Consider the following 27713-nt stretch of genomic DNA (forward strand, 5'->3'; position numbering starts at 1 on the left):
TTAATAATTAGTAGTTCTCCAATTATTTATCATACCTAGTACAATATGAAAATAGTTCTTACTTTTGGATTGAAATAGCTTTTCCAAATCGTCATCTATTTCTATACTAAGGTTTTGGAACACTTCTTTACTTGCGTCAGCATTTATACCATCTGATGTTTTGTGTGCATCGTATATATCAATAAACATTTTTATTTGTGCTAGGGTCAGTCCAAGGCCCTACAATGTATGAAAAAATATTAATTTAAGCACTGTCTAGCATGAATTTGATGATAGAAATGGTTACGTATCAGTAGTTTATATACATTTATGGAGGGTATTTAGTACTAGCTCGGTTTTTAGTTCTATTTTTAAAATTAGATTCCCACCAAACATAAAGAACTATTTATCTTAAAAATGATGAAATAATTTTGGCCTTTTGATTACTTTAAACATCACAGTATTTATATTGCAATAAGTAGTTTGATGGAAAATTTGTACAGTCCATATAAAAAAAAAGTTTATACAATAAGTATTATAAATTAGATATAGCAACAAAAGCCTATACTTAACTCCTTAATAAGTATGTAGTTTGATTCCACTACGCCTATTTTTAAGGAGTAAAGTAAATGCAATGTTCTGCAAATTCTTAATTTAAATGCCAGTCTGTGATGTGCAATTATTAGTTTGGTAATTATGGTTTTTTTAATAGTGAATTTATTTTTCTACCACAGCATCTTTGACAGCGATTTAAAAAAAATGTCATCTTACCAGAACCACGCATATTCAATATTATCTAATAATCGTAGACAATTATTTTCTATATATTTAAAAAAATGAAAACTTTTTCTAACTTCTCTTGTCATTTTTTTAATATTATCAACCAAACATTCAAAGCCAATATTTATATTCAGACAGTTCTTTATTTTTTTTAATGCTTGTATACATGTTAAAATTTAGGTTTTTAATAAAACCGATACGAAAACTTAGTTCTTCTCTTTTAAACGATATAACAAAATGTACTATGAACATTTCGCTCTGACCTACACACTTTTTCAGAAACCCTTTCAAACGATTATTTTTTAACGATATAACATCCTCTTGACCAAAAATTAAAATAACTGAAGAGATATGTGTTAGAATCATAGAAAAAAAGAACTTTGGTATATAGTGGTATTAATAGTCAAAAGTCAAAACTGATAAATTCTAAAAAATACAATTTTAAAAAAAATTTTTTCATTTTTCTTAACTTTATAATTTTATAGTTTTGAACAGTAAATAATTTGGTTTTGCATTTGTTATTTTCGCTTAGACCAGGTTTTTTTAATACATAACAATTTTTCGAAAGAAATAAAAATATTAGGAACTGTTTGTTTGTATTTTTTAAATCCTTATTTATTTTAAGTTGGTCTTTATAGAACATTTCTATTTAATGTATTTAAGAATTTAATTTCCTTCTTATTAAAATTTTGTTGGCGTATTGCGCCTACTTTTGGTTTGATTTCTGTCATAGTCAACAAGAAATCCACAGCGTTCATTACATAGTCATCTAAAATTAAATTGAAAATTAAAAACATTGTACATCATGTGAACCACCTCGTCTGCATTACCATCGTTTTCGGTTTGAATGTTTTTTATTATTTTGTTTAATGCAAGATTTACAGTTTGCCAATAATCAAAAACTGCTGATAGCTGGTCAAGATAAAGATATCCCATTTGCTCATGAGATTTGAAGCGTTCCTCAAACTCCTCTAGGTAAAAACATACTTCCAAAATCGTGAGTTTTTTAACCTGAAAAAAATGTATTAATACAGAGTGATTATAACAGCAATGATCTGACCATAACTTTATCTTGAAAAAATATCTTAGTTTATAGAGTGTTTCGTTAAAGATGTTAATTTTCTCTAAAAAAAAACACACACAAAGTCGGAATTATTTTAAAAGTAAATAAGTATCTCATCCTTAAAAAGTCATCCTGTATAGTAAAACCGTTTAAAAATTTTAAATTCATAGGAATGGGGTTATATTTTTGAAAAATATATCAAATTTTAGCTATTTCACAAGTTTAATAAAAGTATGAAAAAGAATTATTTAAAAAAAGTCACATAGAACCGACGCATATAAAACCACAGTTTTGATATTTTCCTTTAGTTGGTATATATATATATAATTTAGAAATTATACTACTTTAATACCTCGGTTTTGTCATTACGTTTGATTTCATTATAGACCACCGTCCACAATAAATGAAATAAATTTATAGCATCGGGCTGATCTGTATACAAATAGTTTAGTTGTTAATTAAGTCATTAATTGTATAATTAAATTAATTGTAACGATAGATTTTGCCTGACACACTATACGCTTCTAAACCTAACCTACCAAATCTTATATGTCGGATAGCACCATAGGCTGGTCATGTATTACAAATTTAATATACCTAATGATACAATATATTAAATACAAGCTGTCCGGACCCGGCGTTGCCCGAGATTTAGTCTTCCAGGGCTGGGTAAAATAATTCCCATTCCCCCATTTTCATCCCCATCCCTCATCTATAATCTCTTATCTCCTATCTCTTATCAGATAACAGCGTGACAGCATTTTTTGTAATACTTTTTCTGGTTATTATGTCGTTCTCTTACTCAGGGGTCCAAGTCCCGGTCCCAGATCCCGTTCCAACAGTTAAAAGCTTGCCCAGAATCGTTGTACATAGAATCGGCCTGTTCCTTTAATCAACACCTACTATTTGCTTGAGTACCGTGGTTACCATGGTTACAAACGTTTAATTTATATACATTTCGTGTTTAAAATACAAAGTTCGTGTTTGATGCCACTCTTAGGGGTGGAATATTCAAAAAGTACTATGCCAGTTAGGTTTGCGGAAATGTACTTAACAACTTCCCAAAGTCTTATGGCGATCAGATAAATGGTTTACTAATGCATAAAGGACAAGCAAAGAAACAGACAGACATACATTTTTATATATATAGATATATACTAGCTGCCGTGTACCCGGTTAATTTTAACGAAAAAAAACAGCTGATTTATCTGACAAGATATGAGAGATTGGAGATATGTTTTTACTTTGGAATACAATCGGAAAATCGACACCGAAAATTTATCCTTATATATATATCCTTCTATATCCTTATATGTCCTTCTTATGAGGGTGGAAATGGGAATGAAAATGAGGATGGGAATGTTATCTCTATGTGATAGGATATAGGAGATAGGGGCTAAGAGATAGAGGGTAAGAGATAGGAGATTAGAGATGAGGGATGGGGTTGGGGTTGGGACTGGGATCGGCATGACGCAGAACGTTACCGAGAGAAATTTGTGCATGTGGTGTGATCTAGCGGTTGTAAGTGATTATATATCAGAGATAAGAGATTAGGTACTCCTAATTAGGTACACCGAATTAGGTACTCCAAATTAATTACTCCTAATTAGGTACTCTTATGTAAAGAGCGTATATCCCTTAACGGCCATAATGGTAGACCTAAATTGCCCAACAAATAGGTAATATAATTGTTTAGCAGCATGTTACCTAAATGGTATCCAAACTCAATGGTAGGATCCTTCCATTCCATTTTAAAAGTATTTTCCACAACTTGTCTGATTTCGTCCTCCCCGACTCCATTGGTAGTCATTTTGTAAGGTTTATACAGGACTTGCAACCGTTCTAATTGATCACTGTTTAGTCCGGAGCTCTGAAATAAAGTAAGACGGCTACCAATTTTATTGTTAAACGTACAGAATGAACCTATTGCAAAGACGTGGCAAATTTACACTCATTTGTATCACACATAATCGGTATTATTTAGCCTTGGCCCCCCAGCTCGAAAACGACAGAAAATAGCATCACGAAAGTAACACAATAGTAGGGCGATCTAGCGGTTGTTTTTTATATATAATATGTATACATATATGTGTAAAACATGTCTTCAGGCAAGTATTTTTTAACTAGACAATTATTATATAATAATAATTATATTCAGTGCATCAAATACCTAAATTATTTTAATGTTTTCTAAACTTATTACTTACTTATTCACATCCATATTTTATATAATAAATAAACTGATATACATTCATATTGTTTTAAGTTAACTATGAAAAGTACAAATCCATAATATATTGAAATGTTTTTTAAATGTGTAACAAAATATTCATCCTAATAAATGAATGATTAAATTTATCCAAAATAGCTAACCAGGTGAATGTTGCCAATAAACCGATTAAGCAAATATTAAAAAACTCCAAAAAAACATTTGGCGACAACATAAAATTAAGACTATACTGTCATCATAATATATATCGCAAGGAGATTATAGATAGGAAATAGGTAATCATTATTCAAGAGCCAGCAGACTAAAGCATGTTTTTATAGTTTAAGCATTTAGGCTTTTAGTATACTGTAACTTTTTTGAGGTCATACTATCCGGGATAAATAAAAAATATAAATACAATATCATAATCTTACCCATGCTGACGTTAGAAAATACACCGCGCAGACAACAAGGGCGCACGTGAAATGCATAATTATGGGTGTATTTTTAAGACGGTAATAAAAATTCAATCTAGTACTGGTAACAATACAGCTCTAAGACTATTGGCACCGAACTCGAACGAAGAATAATCCCTATAGTAAGTATTTTCTATGTGTCTTGTGGGTGTTATCGTCTTCGGTTTTTTGCTAGGTAAAGACAAAACCGTGTTTTGCAAAATTTTTTTAGCACTTATGTTTACAAAGATGTGTTCTTTTTTTTTTCACCGCGAGCAAGTACATTTTTATTTTACAATAACATATTTTTTTTTTTTACCAGTGTGGACAACAGTCAACAAAAATCACAAAATTTAGTAAAGGTCATATTTATGAACACTAGAGCCGATTTAGTGGGTGCCGTAAAAAAAAAATTGAAAATTTAGTTTTGGTAGATGAAGACGTAGATCTTCTTGTACTATTAGTGCCATTAACGACTGCATGAAATATTGATTAGTTGCTATAGCCTAAAATATTAATACCAAAGAATGAAACTAAACACTAGTGTCTTATTTTTTGAAAAATTTGAAAATTGATTCTTAAGGCGACCCTAGCGAAGACAACTCATTAACCAGAGGTCCAAATTTAGGTTACTAATTGATATTTTGTTAGGTTTTATTTTATACTCAGAATTTTCGTTGTATATATTGCACTAGTAAATTATAATAAACGACAAAGTGTGTAAGCAACATACAGTGAGTAGTACTTTGTTTGCGTCTTATTTACCTTAAATTCGTATCAGTATGAAATAACATATGAGTAATAAAAATACATAAAAAATAATAAATCAGGGTCCAAGTACCCAGAATTGTTGTACTATTAAACGAGTTTAAATATTGGAAATATTAAAACGGTAGTTGTAGTGGATGAAGATGTAAATCTTCTTGTATTAATAGTGGCATTAACAACTGAAAGAAACAGTGATAAGTTTCTAAGGCCTAAAATATTAGGCCAAAAGGCAAGAGAAAGAAACTAAAAACTAGTGTCATATTTTTTTAGAAATTTAAATTTTAGCAAATTTTGTGTTGAAAAATAATAATTTAAAATCAACATGTTTTTCAATTTTCCAATATTTAGGGTTAATTTTTGTAACCGGGATTGTTCTTATGCAAATCGTATTCAAGTCAATCAAATACCAATGTTGGCTAGTCAGGATATTTTTTCCACAACTTTGCTATATACATACAGGGTGATCATTTTATCGTGAGCCACTCAATATCTCACAGGGTTTAATAAGAAATTTAATTTTTTCTTTTCATGGTGTTTTTATACAATGTGTTCTCAAGTTTTTGTTATTTATTTTTACTTCCCCCCAAATTTTCTTGATAGCAACTTTTGATTCAATGTAACACCTTTTTTTTGTTAAAATAATGAAAAGCTATAGTTTTAATCACGCCGTTTCCATGTAAGAGAGTAAATCTAAAACTTTTTAGCAAAATAATAACAATGATAAAACCATAAAATGTTTTTTTTAAGTTTGGAGACTTCCGATAGTATAACTAGGTCGATGTCAATTTGTTGTTTTTTATTTCTTATTTAGAGCAATGATGACTGACAGGTATCTGTTCGAACAAGCATACAAAACATCACATCACAATATTATGTTTTCTTCTTATTTCGATAAACAACACAATTTTGAATGTGTTTTAAATAAGTTTCCGTGTATAAAAGTAAAAGTATATTATTATACAGAAGAGTGGTTACAATAATAAAAAAAATGCAATTGGTTGTTACTTACTACTTATGGCTACAAATGGAACTAAATTATTATAGAAACCCTAATCTACTGGCGTGACAAAGACCTTGACAACTCGAATACCAGAAAAGGTATAGCGATAAACAATCATAGCACTTCGTTATAAAACCTATAGCGTCTTGCATTCGAATCGAAGCTAAAATAAAATAGTTTTATCAATCAATCATTTTAGGGGAAGGATTAATAGTTATATATTTTGTTTTGACAATGCTAATCGATAGTATTATATTATCTAAAAATTGTCCTTACAAATGGGAAATAATTGGACTATTTTTAAAAATTGTATAAATCTATAGGGTCTATTTTTTCAAAAAGTATTAGTACGCCTTAATTTATAGTTAATTAAGTATATATATTTTGTTTTTTTTTTTTGGGGGGGGGGGGGGTTTCCACTACAAGAGATTATATAGAAATAATTTATTAATCGTTTGAATTTTTACAAAATATTTTTTTTTTTTTTTTTTTTCTTTTTTTTTTTTTTTTTTTTATTTTACAAAAGAAATATACAATCTGTACAATAGGCACAATAAGTATATATGATAAGAGTAGATATAAATTGAATACTTTTTGATTGAAGAAACCACTCATTAGTGACACTTCCAATGATTTTTTTTATTTTTTTATTTTAAACTTATATTTACATTGATTAATTATGTATTAATATTAATTGATATTATTAGATAGAAGATCACGGCACCACTTACGTTTTAAACGTCTGGGTGGGTCTCCAGGTATGGACAAGGTTGAGAGGTTTTTTATAAGGGGATTAGAGTGGGAGAGTAGTTTAATGTGGAATCTTTTATAGTAGGAGATAGCTTCTTCATGGACTGTTTTTAAGTTAAGGTCGTTATGGAGTGTGTAATTAGAGATATAAGGAGGTGCATTTATTAATTTTCTTAAGGCAATATTTTGAAAGCATTGAATTTTATTGGTATTGGATTTTTTAGCATTGCCCCATAGCTGAAGGCCGTAAGTCCATATGGGTTTTAAAAGAGTTTTATAAATAAGAAGTTTTGTATTAATATCTGTAAATTTATTGTTTACGATTAATGATTTGAGTAACCGCAGACGGCTATTTAGAGACAAACGTTTAATTTTAATGTGCTGAGCCCATGTGAGTCGTTTATCTAGTGTGAGACCGAGATACTTGACAGAGGAAGAGGAGGGGATTTGTACTCCGTATAGGGAGACACCAGGACAAGGGAGAAGTCTTAGAGTAAAGGTAGTGTGAACTGATTTTGATTGATTAATTTTAAAACGCCATTTTGTATACCAGTCTTCCATTAAATGAAGATGATTTTGCAAATTGACGGATGCAATCTGTGGGTCCGAGTTACAGGACAAAATGGCTTTGTCATCAGCATAATCTGCAACAATTGTGTTAGGAGTTGTGGGTTGGTCTGAGGTATAGATATTGAATAGGACTGGAGATAGAATACCTCCTTGTGGAACTCCCGCTTTTATAGAGGCTATATCAGATACTGAAGAACCATGACGGATTTGGAAAAAACGATCTGTTAAGTAAGATTTGAAAAACAAGTAATAAGTGGGATGCAAAATTTTTTTTAATTTATAAAGGAGGCCGTCATACCATACCCTATCAAAGGCCTGCGAAATATCAAGAAACACACTTGTGCAGTATAATTTTTTTTCGAGCGAGTACGATATTGCGTCTACTACTCTATGGACTTGATGTATAGTGGAGTGAGAAGCTCTAAAACCGAATTGGGAATTAGGCAGTATTTCATTGACAGAGAGACAGGGAAGTATTCTTTTAGTTAATAATTTTTCAAAAATTTTTGCAAAGAACGGTAAAAGACTGATTGGTCTGAAGGATGTTGGCAGATCAGGGGGTTTGTTGGGCTTAGGAACTAATATAATAGTCGAGAATTTCCATAATAGAGGGAAATACGAAAGTCTAATGACTGCATTAAATATATGGGTTAAGTGGATAATAGCTTTTTTTGGAAGGCATTTTGCAACCTCAGCCGTTATTAGGTCAAAACCAGGGGATTTGTTGGAAGGATATCTAGCAATTGTGAATTTTACATCATTTGGTGTGAAGCATTTGACTGGAAGATATAGTGGTAATGGTGCGTCTAGGTATGCCATTACAGAACTAGTCGTTTCAGGTGAGTGTATATTCGGATGAGGTTTAAAAGTATCAGCTAGATGTTCTTTGAATAACTCTGCTTTTTCCAAGTCAGTGATAGCTAGACTGCCGTCAGTTTTTTTAATTGGGAGATTAGCTGTTTTATATCTAAGAGCTTGTTTGGTAGCTCTCCATAGGCTACCATCCTTAGCCGTTAAGTTAGATAAGTAATTTTTATAGGAATTGGTTTTGTGTTGAGCAAGCATTTTTTTAAGTTTATTTGCTAACTTATTATATAAATGTTTATGTGACGGAAGTCTAGTGCGTTGGAATAAAGATCTAGCTCTACGTTTGTCAGATATTAATATTCTTATTTGCTCTGGTAAAACAATTGTTTTGTTTTGGGATAGTGTTATATCATCAGTAGCCGTCCAGGCAGCTATTTGAATGATATTAGTGAGATTATTTACAGCCTTATCTATGTCCTCAGTAGTTTTAAGTTTTGTGCTTAGTTTAATTTTCTGATTAACTAGATTATGAAACATATATCGATCTGTGTTTACTTGAAATAACTTGGGATGACTTTGATGAGTTTGAGGAGTTGAATTAATGGTAAGTAAGACTGATGAATGATCAGAGTTGAGCTCGAGGATATTGTCTATAGTGTAATTTAACTTGTTCGGTAGTTTTGCTACAAAAATGTCAAGTATGTCTGGATTTTTACGAAGGGACGAAGGCCAATATGTTGGACCAGGAGGAGCAAGAATATTTAATTTTTTTAATGATACAAAATCATGTAGAACAAGACCACGGGGGTTATTTGAGCGACAGCCCCAAATTTGGTGTTTGGCATTGAAGTCGCCACCGACAATAAAATTATCTTTGAAAGTGTTAAAATAGTCGTTGAATAACATGTTCGTGACCTTATGTTTGGGAGGAGAGTATAATGCAGCAATAGTATATGATGTATTTTTAAGTTTTAAGGATATGGAACAGGATTGTATATAGTCTTGGGAGTAATTAGGAAGAGGTAGGAATGGAATAGAAGATTTAATAAAAATAGCTACTCCTCCATGAGCAGTATTGTCTGGATGGTTGCATTTTAATAATGTATAACCAGGGATGAAAAAATTTGAGTGTTCCGTAAAATGAGTTTCTGTTATAAGTGCAATGTCTATGCGTTTAGTATGAAGGACAGTTTGTAGTTCATTAATGTGGTTTTTTAAGCCATTAGCATTAAACTGGAGGATTAGTAATGAATTGTTTGTAAAAGAATGACTAGTCATTTTTCTTATCGAGCAAACTGGAGATAACTTTTGTTAGGAGAGTTATAAGGGGATTAATTAGAGACTTAAGGTCTTCAAGGAAAGATGACATGACTTTATTTATATCTAAAGAAGGTGAAGGAATTTGATTATTAGTATTATTGGAAGTCGTTTGAGCATATGTCTGTTTTGGAGATGTGTGGTTAATATTAGGGAAATCCTTTAATGAGTGGTTGTCTTGTTGTACATTAAAATTCTTAATATTAAGATTGTCATATAAAAAGTTACTTTTATGTGTAGATTTTTTCCGTTGTTGAATTTCTCTGTATACTGAGCAACCTTTGTAATTGGCTGGGTGGCTACTTGAGCATAGTGCGCATTTTGGAGGTTGATCACGAGGCTTTGAGCAGTTAGACGACATATGGTTGGCTCCACAGCGTACGCATCTCGGCGGGTAACCACAGTAGGCTTTTGTATGCCCATACTCTTGACAATTTATACATTGGCTTATCGTTTTGGGTTTGTACGGTTCTTCAACTTTAATTTTTGTGTGTAATAAAGAGGATAAGTCATAGATTTCTTTCGATTTATCAGTTGGCTCTAAGTCAACAAAAAAGAGTGGTAATGGATTTTTACCAATTTTATGAAGAACGTTGGTTACTTGCCTAACCTCAAAAAGTCGAATTTCGAGCTCATTTTTTATTGTTTCCGCCGAAGTAGTAGGATGTAAATTACGGATCACAACGCGTAAAGGCTTGTCTTCTTTTAACTGGAAGGTGTGAAATTCCGCTTTTTGTTCTTTTAAAAACCGGACTAGTGTTCTATACGACTCTGGATTTTTTGTTTGAATTTTAAGGCGATCTACTGATGATTTACATATGAAATTGTCCACTCCTATCAATTCAATAAGAACCGTACATAGATCAGTGAAGTTTTCCACACCTTTTATGAACACAGGGGGAGGGATTTTGATTGGTTGTTCCGAATTATTCTCAGGGGGGTCCTCATTTTGTGTGATTTCAACATCATTTTCATCATTAAGTATTTCATAGCGGTTTGTAGAGTGAAATAGTTTAATACTTTTTTTACTAGAAGTGGTTGGGCGAGGCGAACCAGGATTTGAATTTGAAGAAGTAGAATGATGTCTTTTATTGGCAATCTTTTGCCAACCATCGACAGTATTATTCAACACAATCGGTGAGAGCTGATTATTAGTGTTATTATTACGGTTAACTTGATTATCGACTTTGTTAGCAGTTTTAGACATGACGGCGACGGTAATTTAGATAAGTGGCCGTCGTGCGACGGCCCAACGAGATAAGCACCGCAGACAATGACGTGTGGAAAACCGACACGGCACTGCTTTACTTTTATAAACTGTTTGAATAATATTTATATTTATTTTTATTTTTTTAACTTACGTTTTTGTTTTTGTACAATTTTACACAATGTGAATAAACAATCTGCGGGACATAACTGTTACATTTTCACAATTAAACATAATATGATTAGTATAACCACTATAGCGTAAGAAAGAGACGGAGCGTAAATACACGTGTGTATTCAGCGAATGCTACCGCGCGAGTGACAAAATATTTCAATTTAAAAATTCCGGCGCTCTACGATTTTAAAATTAGTCAAATTAATTGTAAACAGTGGAAATAGTCGAATTAATTCCTAAGGAGTTTAAACCTTTAGAAAAAGTACTACTAAATGGCGTTTATTCTAGAATTTTTTTTTTTTATATATACAACGCGTACGTGTTCATTTATTTGCTGTAGGGACGGCAGTTTTTTTTTCCTAAAAATTTTTACTCAAGTCTTAAATTTTACAACGTTTTTGAGTGTGGGATACTTGTACACACAAAAAACTATCCTTGACTTTTGAAATCGAGAAAAACACGCGATAAATTTACATATTTTTCATCTTCTAACAATTCTTATAAACCTGTGTTTCCCCACCCTTCCGCTCCACTTTATCCGTTACTCTTATGCCCCCCTCACCACTGTACTGGCTTTTCTAGCTGTATTTCTTTTGTTCTAAAATTTTACAGCACGCATTTTTTTGACAAGAGAGTACAAAGTATAGCCATAAAACAAATATCAAACCAAAAGACAAAGTGTACAATTTGCATATATTATTATGGGACACATAATCGCTCTTTGTGTTTTATAGGCCATTATATTCAAAAGAAAATATATTTTTTTTGGATGAATATTCAAGCAACTCCTATAGCAGTTTTGATAGAATCTACCGAAACATCTGTATGAAAAAAATATCAAATAGGTTGACTGATTCGAAAATATTGTCAACTTATGACTTTGTTTAAACCGTTGTTTTTTGTAACAATACGCGGAGCAATGTTAATAGGTGCACACACTATAGCATAAAACTAAATTTGTTGGCCCTGATTTGCGGATCAATATAACCATTTTTAAAAAAAAAACACATATCAATTGTTTAAATTAAAAAAAACTGCCAAGTAAAGTAGAGGCTTTTGGCGTCATAGCTTATTAAAGACGACAAGGTTAAAGATGTTCAGAAATACGTTTTCTTATTTTAAAAATGCTCCAGCCCTACTTTGCCTCAACCCTACTCTACTGGCTAGTTTAGTACACTGTTTAAATAATATAAAAATATTTACAATTTACAGTTTAATTACAAAATAATTACTAATTATATTTTCACAAGTTATTTTACATTTAATGCTAATAAATATATACAAAACAAATATTAAAGACGTTCAACATATAATTAGTATTAGAAAATACATAATTATGCAATGATACTATTGCAAAGAAAACAGTTTTTAGCTCGATGCATAGCAGCGAAGGTATTGGTGTTACCCTGATGTGGGCTTTTTTTTTATCTGTATACACTGTAACTTTTTTAATGCTGGACCAATTTCTTCCAGTAGCAACTCTATAAATCACAAATTTTATCTAGTTGGTACTTTGGGGAAGGGGGGTGTTGTAAAAGTTGAAAAAGTTTACTTCTTCACATTTTAAAATTTGAAAAAAAAACCATATGACTTTTTAAGTTAAAACTTTAACTGGCTATAATTTCGAGAAAAAGAGTCGGGTCGAGTTAAAATCTTTTTAAGGAATAGTTTTTTGGTATGGTCACCTCATACAATTGGTGCAATAAAATCTATTGAAGCTGGTCAAAGTTGCATCCTGCGTTTAGTTCAATTTAAATATGGTTTTGGGAGTGATCCTCATTCTTCCTATCATCCGATCCTGTCGTTCCTTAATCTTGGAACTTTAGCTATGAGACGTGAAAGGCATGATCTGTGTTTTATTTTTAAATTAACAATTGGATACATTAACTGCCACGTATTACTTTCTAGGTTAAATTTGCATGTTCCTTGTGGTATGAATCGTCAGTTGGATACTATTTATGTCCCGTTCCAGCGCTCTAACTATTATCGTAATGCCCCTTTAAATCGCATAATGCGACTAGTAAATAAAAGTAATATAGATTTATTTCTTATAAATTTGATAGTTGCTTTTGTTATTTATTTAAATAAACTAATTGTGTAAATATTGTTCATCTTTATCTATTATTTGGTGTTGTTGAAATCCATTTTATTTGTCAGCTGTTATGTTAACTGTATACTTTAACTTTTGTATAAATTCTATGTTTATGTACATTTTATCTATCCTTCTCATACTTCTAAAGGGGTATTAAAGTAATTAGACCATAAAAAAAAATCCACTCCATAGTTTATTCCAGCATAGTCCTAACACCAAGCAAAGCTCAAACTAAATACAGCCCAAACTAGAACAGTGTAAGCCAGCACAAAACGTGTTAGTACAAAGAAACTGGACTTGACATTATCTGCTCCCATCATGTAACCCTCTGTTTTATTCATTTCTCATGGACATTCTTTTATTATCGTTTTCCAAATAACTAACATGAAATTCAGTATAGTCACGATTTCTCGTAAAAAATGTTGTAAAGAAATATAATAAAACCATAGGTAGGTATTTTATATAATCACTTGCCAATTTGCCGGCCGTAAAAAAAAATTGTTTTTCCTATTTTCGTTGACTGTTGTCTACACGGGTAAAAAAGAAAAATATGTTATTGTAAAAAAATAACGTATTCCCCCGTAGTGGAAAATAAGAACACACCTTTGCAAACAAAAGTGGTGAAAATATTGTGCAAAAACACGGCTTAGTATTTATCTAGCGAATAACCGTAGACAACAACACCGACAAAACACATAGAAAATACTTACTGTAGGGATTATTCTTCGTTCGAATTCGGTGCCAATAGTCTTAGTTCTACATTATTACAAGTACTCGATTGAATTTGTATCATCGTTTTAAATATAACTCAAAATTATGCATTTCAAGTGCGCCCTTTTTGTCTGCGCGGTGTATTTTCTAACGTCAGCATGGGTAAGATTATGATATTATATTTTTTTATTTATCTCGAGTAGTATAAAACCAAAAATGTTACAGACTACTTAAAGCCTAACGGCTAAAATTATACAACATAAATATTTAATTGAGGTGCTGTACTTACAAATAGACATCAAAGCGTTTTTTGAAAGTTATTTTATTCAATGTTATCACTTTTTTTTAAAATAATTCCTGAAGGCCGTGACTTCTCCGTCCTCTCGGATAAAATCAATTTCAAATAAACGCTTTGATGCTTATTTGTAAATACAGCACCCCAATTAAATATTTTCTAACTTTGCTGGCTTACACTGTGATTGGTTTGGACTGTACTGGCTTGAAAATACTAACTACTGATTTGCATCGATGCGTTTTTTCAAAAGTGATTTTATCACTTTCAGATTTAAAAATTCCTGTAAGCCTGTGACCTCCCCACCCCCTTTATGCCCTCACCTCACTGTACTGGTTTTTTTTTGCAAAAACATAGTGGACCAAATAATGTAACGCTTAACCCTCTTTTGGGGTTTAAGAGTTTACCTTCCTTCGCTTTGAAGGGGAAAGGTTTATTATACTAATTTTAAATAAATGATAAATGCAAAGTTTGATATGGTAATAATTTATTTTTTTATGAAGGGTAACGTAGATTTCTTCCTTAATAGAGAATAATAATAATATTGAAGTACGTAAAATGTATGTATGGTTCGGGAATGAGATCACGATCGGGCCGGCGATTAAATCGTGATTAAAAATACAGTATAGCTTAAGGCTAAGGGATTAGGATAATACTACCTATACTTTGATACGGCTGGGACGACACAGTGTGCGGTAGAGTGGCTGCGTACGATAGACGGTGCGGCTAGTGGGGAGATGGGCGGCAGGCGGAACAATTTTCAACGACGGTGACGGTGACTGCGACGACGGCGGCGAGTTCGACTGGTGTAGCAGCGGTAGGGTTTGGCAGCTTGGCTCAACTCCACCTCGTTCTCCTCCTCCTCCTGGTGGCGTATGGTTAGGAAGTATGGGGGGACGTTATCGGCTAGCTATGACCACTAAATGGTTGGCTGAACCGACTGATGATTTGCACCGACTAATAATTCGGTAGCCGCGATATTGCGTGGCGTAAGTGTGACAATAACCCATAATCAATGTCTTGTTAAATTTAGTTGGAATAGTCGACGATTCATGTTTCAATCTTTTGTACTCCATAGTTTAAATTTAATGGCTTATTCTTAATGAAATTAATATTTTTGTATTATATAGTTCCATTAGAGCAATCTCACACTTACTATTTATACTTTATAGATTATATTCTTTCAAAGCTCAATTATACTTCTGTTTTACTAGATTGACATTGTACAAAACAAAATGCAACTAAAAAAACTAGGTGTTTAAAAAACTGTAGTGGCGAATTTTTTCTTCGTTTTATATATTATAGACACATACAAGTTCTAATTACTGTCAAATTTTTAACTTTAAGGTCTTAAAATTACTGCTGAAAACCCCAAAAAACAAAATAAAAAAATAACCCCCCTGATGGGGGGAAGGAATGGGTATAACTTAAATATGACACAACTGACGTGTGATAGCAAATGAAATAAATATTCCTAATAAAGTTTAATTCGATCTGACTCTTTTTCTCGAAATTATAGCCACCAAAATTCTAACTTGAGAGGGCGTCGCACCGAAGATTTTCAGTGGTAAAAACATGTTTAACGCGTTACACTTGGAATAATGAAAAAAACACGCACCGTCTTGCCCTCTGGAATAATGTTTTCTTATACTTTTATAATGGGTGCTTTTAATGGAGTTATTTTCAGTATGCTTAAACATGTAGAGATGAAAAATCATTTTTAAATCGTTTTTTAGGATGCTGTGATAGTTTAAATAATAAATTAACCATTGAAATAGAGTCCTAGTTATTGAACTAATAATTACACATCACAGTTTAACCTTTACATTAAGATTATGTAAACAATTGCCTATACTTTACTACTTAAAAATGGGCGCTGCGACGCCCTCTTCAAAAATGAGTATGTTTTTTTTTGTTTTTTCAAATTTTGAATGTGAAGAAGAAATTTTTTTCAACTTTTACTTCGAGCTTGCTACTTAGAGTTGCTACTCTAAGAAATTGGTGCAGTATTAAAAAAGTTCAGTGTCGGTTGATCGGTTTATTGGCAACATTCACCTGTTTAGTTATTTTGGATAAATTTAATCATTCGTTTAATTGTGCTCCTTGTGAAATTATATTCGTTTATTAGGATGAATATTTTGTTAAATAATTAAAAAAATATCAATATATTATGGATTTGTACCTTTCATAGTTAACATAAATATTATAAATGTATATCAATTTATCAATTTCAGAGCCTCGGACTGGACATTCATCAATTAGAACTGTTGCAAACCATATATAAACCTTACAAAATGACTATCAATGGAGTCAAGCAGGAGGAAATCAGACGAGTTGTGGAAAATACTTTTGGAATGGAATGGGACGTTCCTGGAAATACTTTTAAATTTTTTTCTGGTAACATATGGATAATCAATTAAATTACCTATTTTTCGGACAATTTAGGTCGACCGTTATGACCGTTAAGGTCTTAACACCCGATCAATTAATATTTGTTGAACCTAATGGCTAATACCAGATGACTCTTTTAATGCCTTACACTAGGTTACTCTTAAAACAATAGCAATTTTGTAGTGTTAAATTTTAAGATTATTTTTATCTATGTTTCAGTACAATGTTAGAAAACATTCAAATTTTTACCTTTTATAGTATTTGCTGTGGTTTATCAGCTTTTGAAACTTAAATATTAACATATATACTTAAATCAATTTTTGAGTTAAAAATATTTACTGATAATTTTGACTAGTTCATAACCACTTTTGAATAACTATTTTTATAGTTATTTAGGTTTAAAATGATTGAAGGGTGACACTTCGAAAGATACTATTCCACTTTATCTTCTTTGCGAAACTTATTAGAAAGTTATAGCGAAAATCTGAAGTTTTCCAAAAAAAATTATATTATCCACTTTACAAGCCGATACGTAGCATCATGGATATGTCTTTTTCTACACATTGTCTTGTCAATATACTACATTAAAAAAAAAAAGTAAATGAATAATTTTACATCAGAGTACCTTATTAGAAGTACCTAATTTGGAGTACTTTATGAGCAAAATTAAATTATGAATACAAACAGTATATAACAGTATATTATTATTTTAAAATTTTGATCTTTTGTAAACAATAATTTTGCATTTTTGGTGCAACTTAAGTTTTGCATGGTTTAGGTTGGACCATTTCTGTTAATGGTAATATCAAAATTGAAAAAGAATAATACATAAACAATATCTTTTATTTTTTTAACTTACAGGTGCAATTCTTTTAAATTTGTTATTGTATGGTTTTTACACTTAATTAAAGATAGTTTTTCTAATAGAATATTTATTTTTAAGAACTATAAAATAGAACATGTTTCTTCACATATAAATCATTTTAAATTATAACTGACCTAACTGCAAATATTGTTGTACAAATTAGCTCTACTTTGAGTTTTGACGTATACTGATAATTGATTCTAATAACCTAAAATTCGTTTTTATGTAATTGATAACACAATCATAGATTAGACTTGCTTATGCGGAATCGTCGTGCACACGTCAGCTGTTACTAAACTTGTTAATTATCATTTACATGACATACATTAAAACGCGCAATTAGCGTCTCCAAAAAATGGTGTTTTTGAAAATTTCATGTCTTAGCTGTAGCACATAGCCGAAAAAATTGTTAGTTACAAAAGCGTTCTTTACAACAGCGTTACAAAAGCGTATCTGATACGAGATATGAGACAAGAGATAAGGGGTAGGGGAAAGGAGTAAAATATAGGAGATAAAATATAAGAGATTTGGGGTAATTAGTAAGAGATGATAAGTGGGGTTGAGAATGGGTTAAATACATATTATAATGGTTTTATACCTATTTCATAGGTCCATGGTAATTCGAAGGTAGGCAGGTGGAGTAGTAAGCTTATAGTGTGTCCGGCAATATCATACATTACAACTGGTTTAATTTTAAAATGAATGACTTAATTAACAATTAAACAATTTTTATACAGATCAGTCCGACTCTATGAATTTATTTAATTTTTTGAGGAAATTGAACTATAGAAATATCAAACGTTCTGACAAAATCAAGGTATTCAAGTTCTCAAATTAACTAGTATAAAATCTAAATTAAACATATACCAACTATTGACAATTATTGAAATTGTGATTTAATATGCGTTGGTTCCCTGTGACTTTTTTAAATTATTCTTTTTCGCACTATTTTTATACTTATGAAATAACTAAATTTTGATATAATTTTCAACCATACAACTCTAATCATATGAATTCAAAATATGTATACGGTTTTACTATCCAGGATGATTTTTTAAGAATAAGATACTCTCTTAAAATAATTGCTATTTTATGGTGAAAACTAACGCCTCATCTTTAATGAAACACTCTGTGAACTAAAGGTAACTGAAGTTTAAAATTGAGGTCAGGAGATGGAGTGCGGTTAAGTGATATATTTTTTTTTTTTTCTCTTGGCTTTACGGGCCATATAGGTCCATTGCCGCAACAACCACTTGCCTCCAGCCATCTCTATCTTGAGCTAGTTCTTTTGTGTCGTTTACTCCCAAACTCGATGCATCTTTTGTAATCCTGTCTTTCCACCGCTGTCTGGGCCGTCCTCTCGGCCTTCTTGTGTCTGGCATCCAACTCGTTGCCAATCCTATAGGGCCTTCGGACCTCCACACATGTCCAGTCCATCCCAGTCTACTATTCTTAAGCACTCCAATTATACTTGTTTCGCCGTACAGTTCTTCTACTTCTCGGTTTGTTCTTAATTCAAAGTCCCCTAGGGCGTTTCTTTTTGGCCCAAATATCCTTCTAAGGACTTTTCGTTCAAACGTAGCTAGTCTATTCTCATCCGTCTTTGTTGTTGCCCATGCGCCACAGGCGTATAGTGCTACCGGTCTTATCAGAACTTTGTACAGCGTTATTTTCGTTTTCCATGATAACATCTTTGACTTGAGTAGGGGTACTAGTCTAAAGTAGCATTTATTTGCGGCTACCAGTCTTAGTCTTATTTCTTCGTGGCTGTCAGCGTTCTCATTGACGTTTACCCCTAAGTATTTGAAGTTTGCCACCCTTTCAAAGTTATAATTATTCACTTCCAAGTGTCTTATTTCATGATTGTGTCTCGTGACTATCATGTACTTTGTTTTTCCCTCATTCACCATTAATCCCATTTTTCCACTCTCTTCTAACAGTTTACTAGTAGTTCTCTTAAGGTCTTCCTCACTCTCCGCCATTATTATAACATCATCTACGTACCCTGCTACTACCAGTTGTTAGCCATTTCACATTTTGATTCCTGTTGCTCCAGTTAAGGTTTCTCTCATAGCTGATTCCAGCGCTATATTAAAAAAGGCTGGTGACAAGGCATCTCCCTGTCTTAAGCCTGTCCTTACCTCAAATTCTTCTGATTCCTCCCCTCCGTACTTTACTTTGCATTTCGACCCATGCACACATGCTCTAATCATTCTTATGATCTTTCTTGGTATCCCCAATTGGTCCATTATTTTCCATAGTCTTTCTCTATTCACTGAGTCGTATGCAGCCTTGAAGTCCACAAACAGTAAATGCACATCTTTGTCAAACTCATGACTTTTTTCTACTATCTGTTTGTTTACTATCTTTGTCTACTATCTGGTTAAGTGATATTAAACTTTAATATATTTAAAAGTAATTGCTCAAAACCTGGTTTGATATGCTGTTAAATTAATTAATTACGTATATAATTTATAGTTTTATAACCTTAAGTTCATATGACTTGCACGTAAACGATGTTGTTTTTTATGAAAAATGTAATAAAAATATGGTGAATTAAGGATAGTTTAAAATAGTCCAAGTTAATTTTTTAAGATACTGGTTTGGTCATTGCTGTTATAAACAATCACTCTGTATTAATAAATTGTTTTCAGGTTAAAAAACTCTCGTTTGTGGAAGTAAATAAATACCTAATGGAGTTTGAGAGATGCTTCAAATTAAATGGTCAAAAAGGATATCTTAATTTTCAACAGCTTTCAGAAGTTTTCGATTATTGGCCAACTGTAAATGGTGCATTGAACAACCAATTTAAAAACATTGTCCCCGAAAAAGACGGTAATATAGATAAACTGAGGAGCTGATTTCACATGATGTAGAATAATTTTAATTTTTAATTCAATTTTAGATGCAAATGTAATGAACGCGGTGGATTTCTTGTTGACTATGATGGAAATCAAACCAAATGTAAGCGCAATACGTCATCAAAATAATAATAAAGAAGATAAATAAATTCTCTAGATATATTTAATAAAACATTTCTAGATGAGGAATAAAAAAAAACAAAAACAAATAAACAGTTCCTATGATTTTTATTTCTGTTGAAATTATTTTTAATATATTAAAAGAACTCGGTCTAAACGTAAATAACAAATTAAAATCAAAATAAGGTATTATTTAAAACAAAAAAAAACTATAAATCGTTAAAAAAAAAAGAAATAATTCAATTTTTTTTAAATTGTATTGTCGCTCTGACTATATATTTTTCTTTTACAATGTTCTTTTTTCCATATTTTTAACTCATATCTCTTCTGTTATTTTGATTTTTTGTGAAGAGGACATAATATCCTTTAAAATAATCGTATAAACGTGTTTATGAAAAAGTGCGTAGGCCAGAGCGAAATGTTTATAAAAACAAATTGTTTTACCGATTAAAAAAGAGGAGCTAAGTTTTAGCGTAGGTTTTATTAAAAACCTAAATTTTACTATGAATACAAACATTTAAAAAAATAAAGAAATGTCTAAATACAAATATTAGCTTTGAAATTTGGGTTAATAATATATTAACAAAACGAAGAGAGAAATAAGATGAAGTTCTCATTATTTTATGTTGATAATTGATATGTTGATTATTCTTAGTTGAATATGACATTTTTTTTATTATTACATAATTCTTAAATAATGAGAACTTCATCTTATTTCTAAGATGAAATTCTCATTATTTTATGTTGATTATTGATATGTTGATGATTCTTAGTTAAATATGCGAAGCTCTGTTAAGATCACATTTTTTTTTAAATCACTGTCAAAGATGCTGTGGTAGAAAAATAAATTAACTATCTAAAAAAAAACCATAATTCCTACTAACTGAACTAATAACTGCACATTACAACTTAACATTTCAATTAAAGAATTGCCTATACTTTACTTTTTTTTTATATGGACATAACAATTTTTTCCATCAAACTTTTTATTGCGTTTAACCATTGATGTTTTATGTGATAAAAAGGCCAAAATTGTTTCATAATTTATAAGATGAATAGTTCTTGATGTTTTGTGGGAATCTAATTTTAAAAGTAGGACTAAAAACCGAGCTAGTACAAAAATCCCCTTCATAAAAGTACATAAACTATTCATACGTAATGATTTCTATCATCAAATTCATGCTAGACAGTTTGAATTTTCCATATTTTATATTCAATTCAGTTTTTTTAAATTTAATTATAAAAAATGTGAATAGACTATTATAGATTTTTTGGGACAATGCTTAAATTAATATTTTTTTATACATTGTAGGGCCTTGGTCTGACCCTAGCACAATTACAAATGTTTATTGCTTTGTACGATGCACACAAAATATCAGATGGCATAAATGCTGACGCAAGTAGAAAAGTGTTCCAAACGCTTGGTATACAAATAGATGACGATTTGGAAAAGCTATTTAAATCCAAAAGTAAGAATTATTTTTATATTGTACTTGGTATGATAAGTAATTGAAGAACTACTAATTATTAAAACTCACACAGGACGCGCTGAAATATTGTTGATGGATTTAATCAGCGTCGCGGCAGAACGCAATATGACCGTTCCGATAAATGTAATTTCATTCATAATTTTTTTTCTTACTTTTTAAGATCAACGCTGTTATTTTTGTTATATTATCTCCGTAACCAATTAACAATTATTGTACATTTTTACATTAACAATTGTTTAGGAAAAAAGAGTATTAAGAGTAATCGACTTCATATATAACATTCGATTATTCAATTTTTTGGATAATGACAAAGACGGTCTACTATCTTCGGATGAGTGTTTAGATAATGTCGTTTCAATAAGTGATTTGGCATCATTGGAAGGGCCATCAGAAGTTTTCGATAGAGCGCAACATTATATAAATAATATATTCAAAGGTAATGTTAATTTAAACAATGTTTAATTGTTATTAAAGACGACTTTTGGTCATTGCCTAACAAACAAAATTAATTTTTCATTTTTAGGGAAAAAAGCCATAAACATCGCGGAGTATATGGAAGTTCGTTTAATGACGATTGATTTTGATGGCCGCTTTGACCCTAACGATGATAACTGATAACTCACAATAGTTCATAATATTAATTAGACATGTTTAATAGTCAGAATGTTAATAATACGATTAATATTTGACCCAGTTTTATGTAATTATCAGTGGAAATATTATGCTCCTCGGTGTCTAATAATAAAAAAACTATTATATTATTTCTATAATTAGTAATAGTAAGAAAAAGTTAATAATCGATGTTTTTAACCGTAAATATATTAATTTTTCACAATTCATTTTGTTATTGTTTCTTCTATACATTTATTATCAAAATATACTGTTATTTATTTTCAGTTTATTAATAAAAAAAACTTTGTCAAATTAGTTATGTGTAATCCTGATGTTTCTTCAAGTTTCTTAATATTGTTGAAGAACAATGATTGTAATATATAAAACAATACGTATAAATATAAAATTCAATGGAAATCCCATTTTGTGTTATAATTTAAATAATGCTACTATAAAATATTGGTGATCAGTCGAAAATGTATGATACCAAATTTTACTTATCATACGGAGATAATTTACATTCAATTGTTTACATCAGAATATATTTACTAAATATTTTAATAAATTGGCAAAAGCTAAAATAAAAAATTTGTTAAATAATTGAAGTAATTTTATATATTATTATGATAATGTTATCATGATAAAAAGTCCCATGCAACCAATAGAAAATATTTTGTTTTTTAATGCTATATTAAGTTACTCTGAGATTTCAGAATAAAAGCTACTTAAAATTATAAAGTCGAAGGTAAAATCCGGACACGTCACAAAAATTAACTAAAAAAAAGTCAACGATATAATTCCGGACAGAGCCACAAAAATAGAAATGTCAACGGAATAGTTGTCCGGACAGAGCCACACAAATAATAGGTCAACGGAATAGTTGTCCGGACAGAGAAACAAAAATAAAAAGTCAATCTTGCATCCTAGAGACAAAAGTGGCATAGCATAAAAAAATAAAAACTTATCAACTAATTCTACTCATAAGCCTAAAAGTGGCAGTGTACTACCTTATCTCAAAATCGATTTGGTATGGATTAGAAAAGGGGGAGCGACCGACTTCATTCTCTAAATTGACAAAAACTCCGATTTGTAGTCTTAAGACCCCTGGATACCGACCGTTTTTTTCAGCCAAAACACATATTTTTTTGTCCATCACACAGGTCTAACCAGTGATCCAATTAGCAATCTAAAAACAGATATGAATTTTTCTTGAGATCGTTCAGAGCGTTTTTTCAATTTTTAATTTTAACCCTTTCCAAATTTCAATTTGAATTTTGAAATTTTATAAAATGTTCAAACGTGTTTTATACATAGTAGGAATAAGATATCAAAAAAGTACGCTGACCGATCTCAAGTAAACTTCATGACAAATTCAAATCTGTTTTTAGATTACTTATCGAATCACTGGTTCAGCCTGTGCGATGGACAAAAAATGTACTATTTTATTAACTAAAATGGCTTTTACTCATAGATAAAATGATTTAAATTAAAAATAACACCATGATGCTTTTAAAAAATAACCGGTAAATTAATTGGCACGGTCAAAGTGTATTAAAACCAATTTTTTCTTAAATATTGCCTCTACAAAACTCCTTAAAAATGGTCGGTATCCTGGGGCCTTAACTTTCAAAACTAAGAGATAGTATAAGAAATAATATATTTAAATAATTAGAAATACTACCTAAGTTTTTCTTCTAAAAGATTAGTCTTATTATTTTAGAATCTATAACGCTATTGATTTTTCCAGATATTACATATAAGATAATTAGTAAAAAAAAATTATAAAAATAAATAATAGAAAATACTGATTATGAAATAAAAATAAATGGATTCAGCTGTTCTTATTTAAGTATGAAAAGCTAGTACAGTGGGGTCGGGGCATAGTGGGAACGGAGAGGTCACAAGTCAACAGATTTTATTATAACTGAAAGTGATAAAATCACTTTTAAATAAACGCTTCGATGCGAATCTTTGGATAGTATGTTCAAACTAGTTATAGTTATGTGATATTTCAATCCACAAAAGTTTCAACACATTCATAGTTATAGTGGTGGCCCTTATCCGCAAATTGCCTCAAATCCTAATTTCAATAACACTACAGCCCCCTCCCCTTCCCAAAGGCCTGACATTTTTTTATTTTTTAGACGAAATTTTAATTAAAATTTCATAAACAGTTTCATTATAAACTATGAAAGTACAAATATTAAATATCTACAAACAGATGTTTCACAAATATTATTAATTAGTAAAAACTATAATGTTCAATTAATTATTATTTTAGACAGGAGTTGTGATAAAATCTTAGATAAAAAATAGTTTAAAAATACTCAAATTTGTACACGTAGCCCACTTATTTAACCTTTAGTCCAATTTAATTATATTTAGTCCTGAATATACTAATAAAATAATGAACAATTCCCCCCCCCCCCTCAAAACATTTTCATTATTGCCCTAAAATGCAATTTTTTGACATGATGAATTTCTTGCGGTGATTCATTGATGTCTTGTCGTAGTTATACTAGGTCTAAATTATATCCTAAATACTACACCTAACATAATGGTTATAAAAAAATAATACAAAATGTACCAATAAAAGATTATTCATGCTGAATTATTACAATTTTAGTACATAACTACCATTAGTACAAAATATAATTGTTTGAAAGGTTTTAAATCTGAACAACTAAAAATTATGTTTCGTTATATAAATAAAAAACAATTTTAAATTATTTTCAAAATAACTATTTATTATGTCAACTAAAAAATATAACTGTCACTTAACATTCTATTGACATTTAATGGGGATGGGTGGTCATTAAGGCCACCGCTGGAACAAAGCTGACAAAATAGATTTTCAAGAGAATCCTGATTTATTTTGCTTTTTAGCAAATAATTCACGCCATTTTCTTTTAAAATGTGTAGAAGTTGTTTTGTTCTATTAATATACTTGAAAATACCTTTTATATCTATATCTATCTTTATATTTATATCTATCTTTTATATATGACCTATGATTAACCCTAGAAGATCCTGGACAGTACACTGGGTCACCTAAAAATGAGTTTAAAATTATAAGATGGCTTAAAATTAAAAATTTGCTCAAAATTGGCATAACATACTATAGCATTCATAACCATATATAACTTTATCAAAAAAAAAAAATAAGTCATAGTAGTGGCAATAATATGCTAAGCAGTCGAGTAAATACTATAGATCGTTTACATTACTAATTGAATTTTGATTATAAAATTATAATATTATCAGTTATCACATGACAAAGAGAACGTAGCCAAAGAGAACGTTGGAATCAAGGTAACCCAAGTAAAATGTTGTTAACTTAACAAATAGAATTTAATAACAATAATGTTATGTTAAAACTTACCTAATTTAACCAGATGTTAAATTTAAATGAATTGTTAACTAATATTAATATTAATATTAATATTATAGTGTCTTGAATAGTAGTTGGTGAACGGAAATGTTAGGTTATGAAAAAGTTTACGGGACGTAGGGTTAACGTTGTTTACTTTGACCTACTTCGAGCTACGTACGTGGTTAACTTTATCTTGTCACCGATGACAATGTCATATCACTGACAAGTGTGATAAGAATGGAGATAACAGACGGTACTATTATAATAATAGGCGGTGCTTTGGCCAAAAAACAATACTACTTGGTGGTGTTTTTAAAAAAAAATCAATATTACAATATTTTTTTTTGTCAAAACATATCATTTTCCTCATTAAGAGCATCAAAACTTATGATTTCCACTTTTGCTGCAGAACGTATGAAACGGCCTTCCATAAAAATTGTATAATATTGTATTACTTTATACTTTTCTAGGGAAATATGGTACTTATATTTGTATTTTTATTTTTAAAGTTTATTTTAAATTTACTTCGAGTTCTTAAGCTATCAAAATTAATACATAGACAATGTTTGAGGTAATCTAACAAAATCCACCTTGACATCTTTGTGCGGCTTCTACATCTGTGTATTTTCTGTCGACAAAAATTCTTTATACATTTAACCGTATGCTGAAACAAAACAACAATAATTTTGGTATACATTTTCAATGCTTATTTTAAAACTTATTATAAAGATTATTACAATTTTTTAAAAATAGGAAGACAGGAGTATTTAAAATATTCCATAATTGCATACGGTTAGTTACTATGCAACGGACATCTTGAACTAGCTTCCAACACATGTTATTTCTAAGCCGATGTATTTATGTATGATTAATATGATTTAAAATATATTTTGTGTTATCCCTCTTCGATCAATTCAGCAACATCGTTTCGCGGCGCAGAAACCGCACGCAGTAAAACAAGCATCTCAAGACCTCAAAAATGTTGTACTATTTTGTTTGTAACTAAGAAACAAAAATATCATCTTGTTGTAAAAACGTACTCGTCCGCGGTGAAAAAATAAGAACACACCATTGTCAACATGTGCCAATAAAATTGTACAATAATACAAAAAAAATGAAACATTTTTTGTATTTGTGCAGGAAATAGTCTATACATTTTATAATATTGAATAGGTATCACAGTGCAATACTATATATTTTTATAATACCCAAGAATATTATGTACGGTTAGGTTAATATTATTGTTTATTTGCATTTGTGAATTGTGTTAAATCAACACGGAAGACACTTGGAAAATACTTATTTTATGGTTTATTCGTCATCTGTCTTTGATGCCATAGGTCGTATAGCTAAATTATTACAAGTATTCGATTGAAATTTGATTATTGTTTTGAAAATCAATTAAAATTATGCATTTCAAAAGTGCCCATACTGTCTGTGTGGTGTATTTCCAAACGTCGGCACAGGTAAGAGTAATATATTATATATTTTTTATCTATTTTGGACGAAATCGCACACGCCGTGTAAAAACCTTTGGAATGGAATGGAAAAATCTTCAAACTAGTTTTGAATACCATTCAAGTAACATATTGATAAAGAATTATATATTTCTTCTCTCTCGGACAATTTAAGTTGACCGTTATGGCCGTTAAGTGCGGTTGAGTTTTGCGCGCAGATGAAAATAATTTCACAAATACACACCTTCCTCATATCCTTTGTTTTATACATTAGTATCATTAAACCTATTTATTTAACACTGGTTATCTTACAGTCTGTTGTTAGCGCTGAGGATGACAACATCGTTGTCGTAACACGTGTACGCAAGAA

The 27713-nt window shown here is 30.6% G+C and overlaps 1 protein-coding gene across 1 annotated transcript; it reads right to left on the reverse strand.

Moving 5' to 3' along the window:
* On the reverse strand, positions 1–26497 carry LOC126842485 (uncharacterized). The gene is made up of 4 exons (XM_050579497.1): positions 26477–26497; positions 1590–1770; positions 1470–1528; positions 1–219 (listed from the first exon to the last, which is right to left on the reverse strand). The coding sequence occupies exons 2-4, from the start codon at positions 1693–1695 to the stop codon at positions 1–3; spliced, it is 384 nt and encodes a 127-aa protein (XP_050435454.1). The 5' UTR covers positions 1696–1770; positions 26477–26497.
* Positions 26498–27713: the final 1216 nt, after the last annotated feature.

This window comes from Adelges cooleyi, unplaced genomic scaffold, assembly GCF_023614345.1.
Source record: "Adelges cooleyi isolate 19-005CV unplaced genomic scaffold, UGA_ACOO_1.1 ACOO_flye_CR_arks_rails_tigmint_CR_PRNA_524, whole genome shotgun sequence".
In the NCBI taxonomy this organism is placed as follows: Eukaryota; Metazoa; Arthropoda; class Insecta; order Hemiptera; family Adelgidae; genus Adelges; species Adelges cooleyi.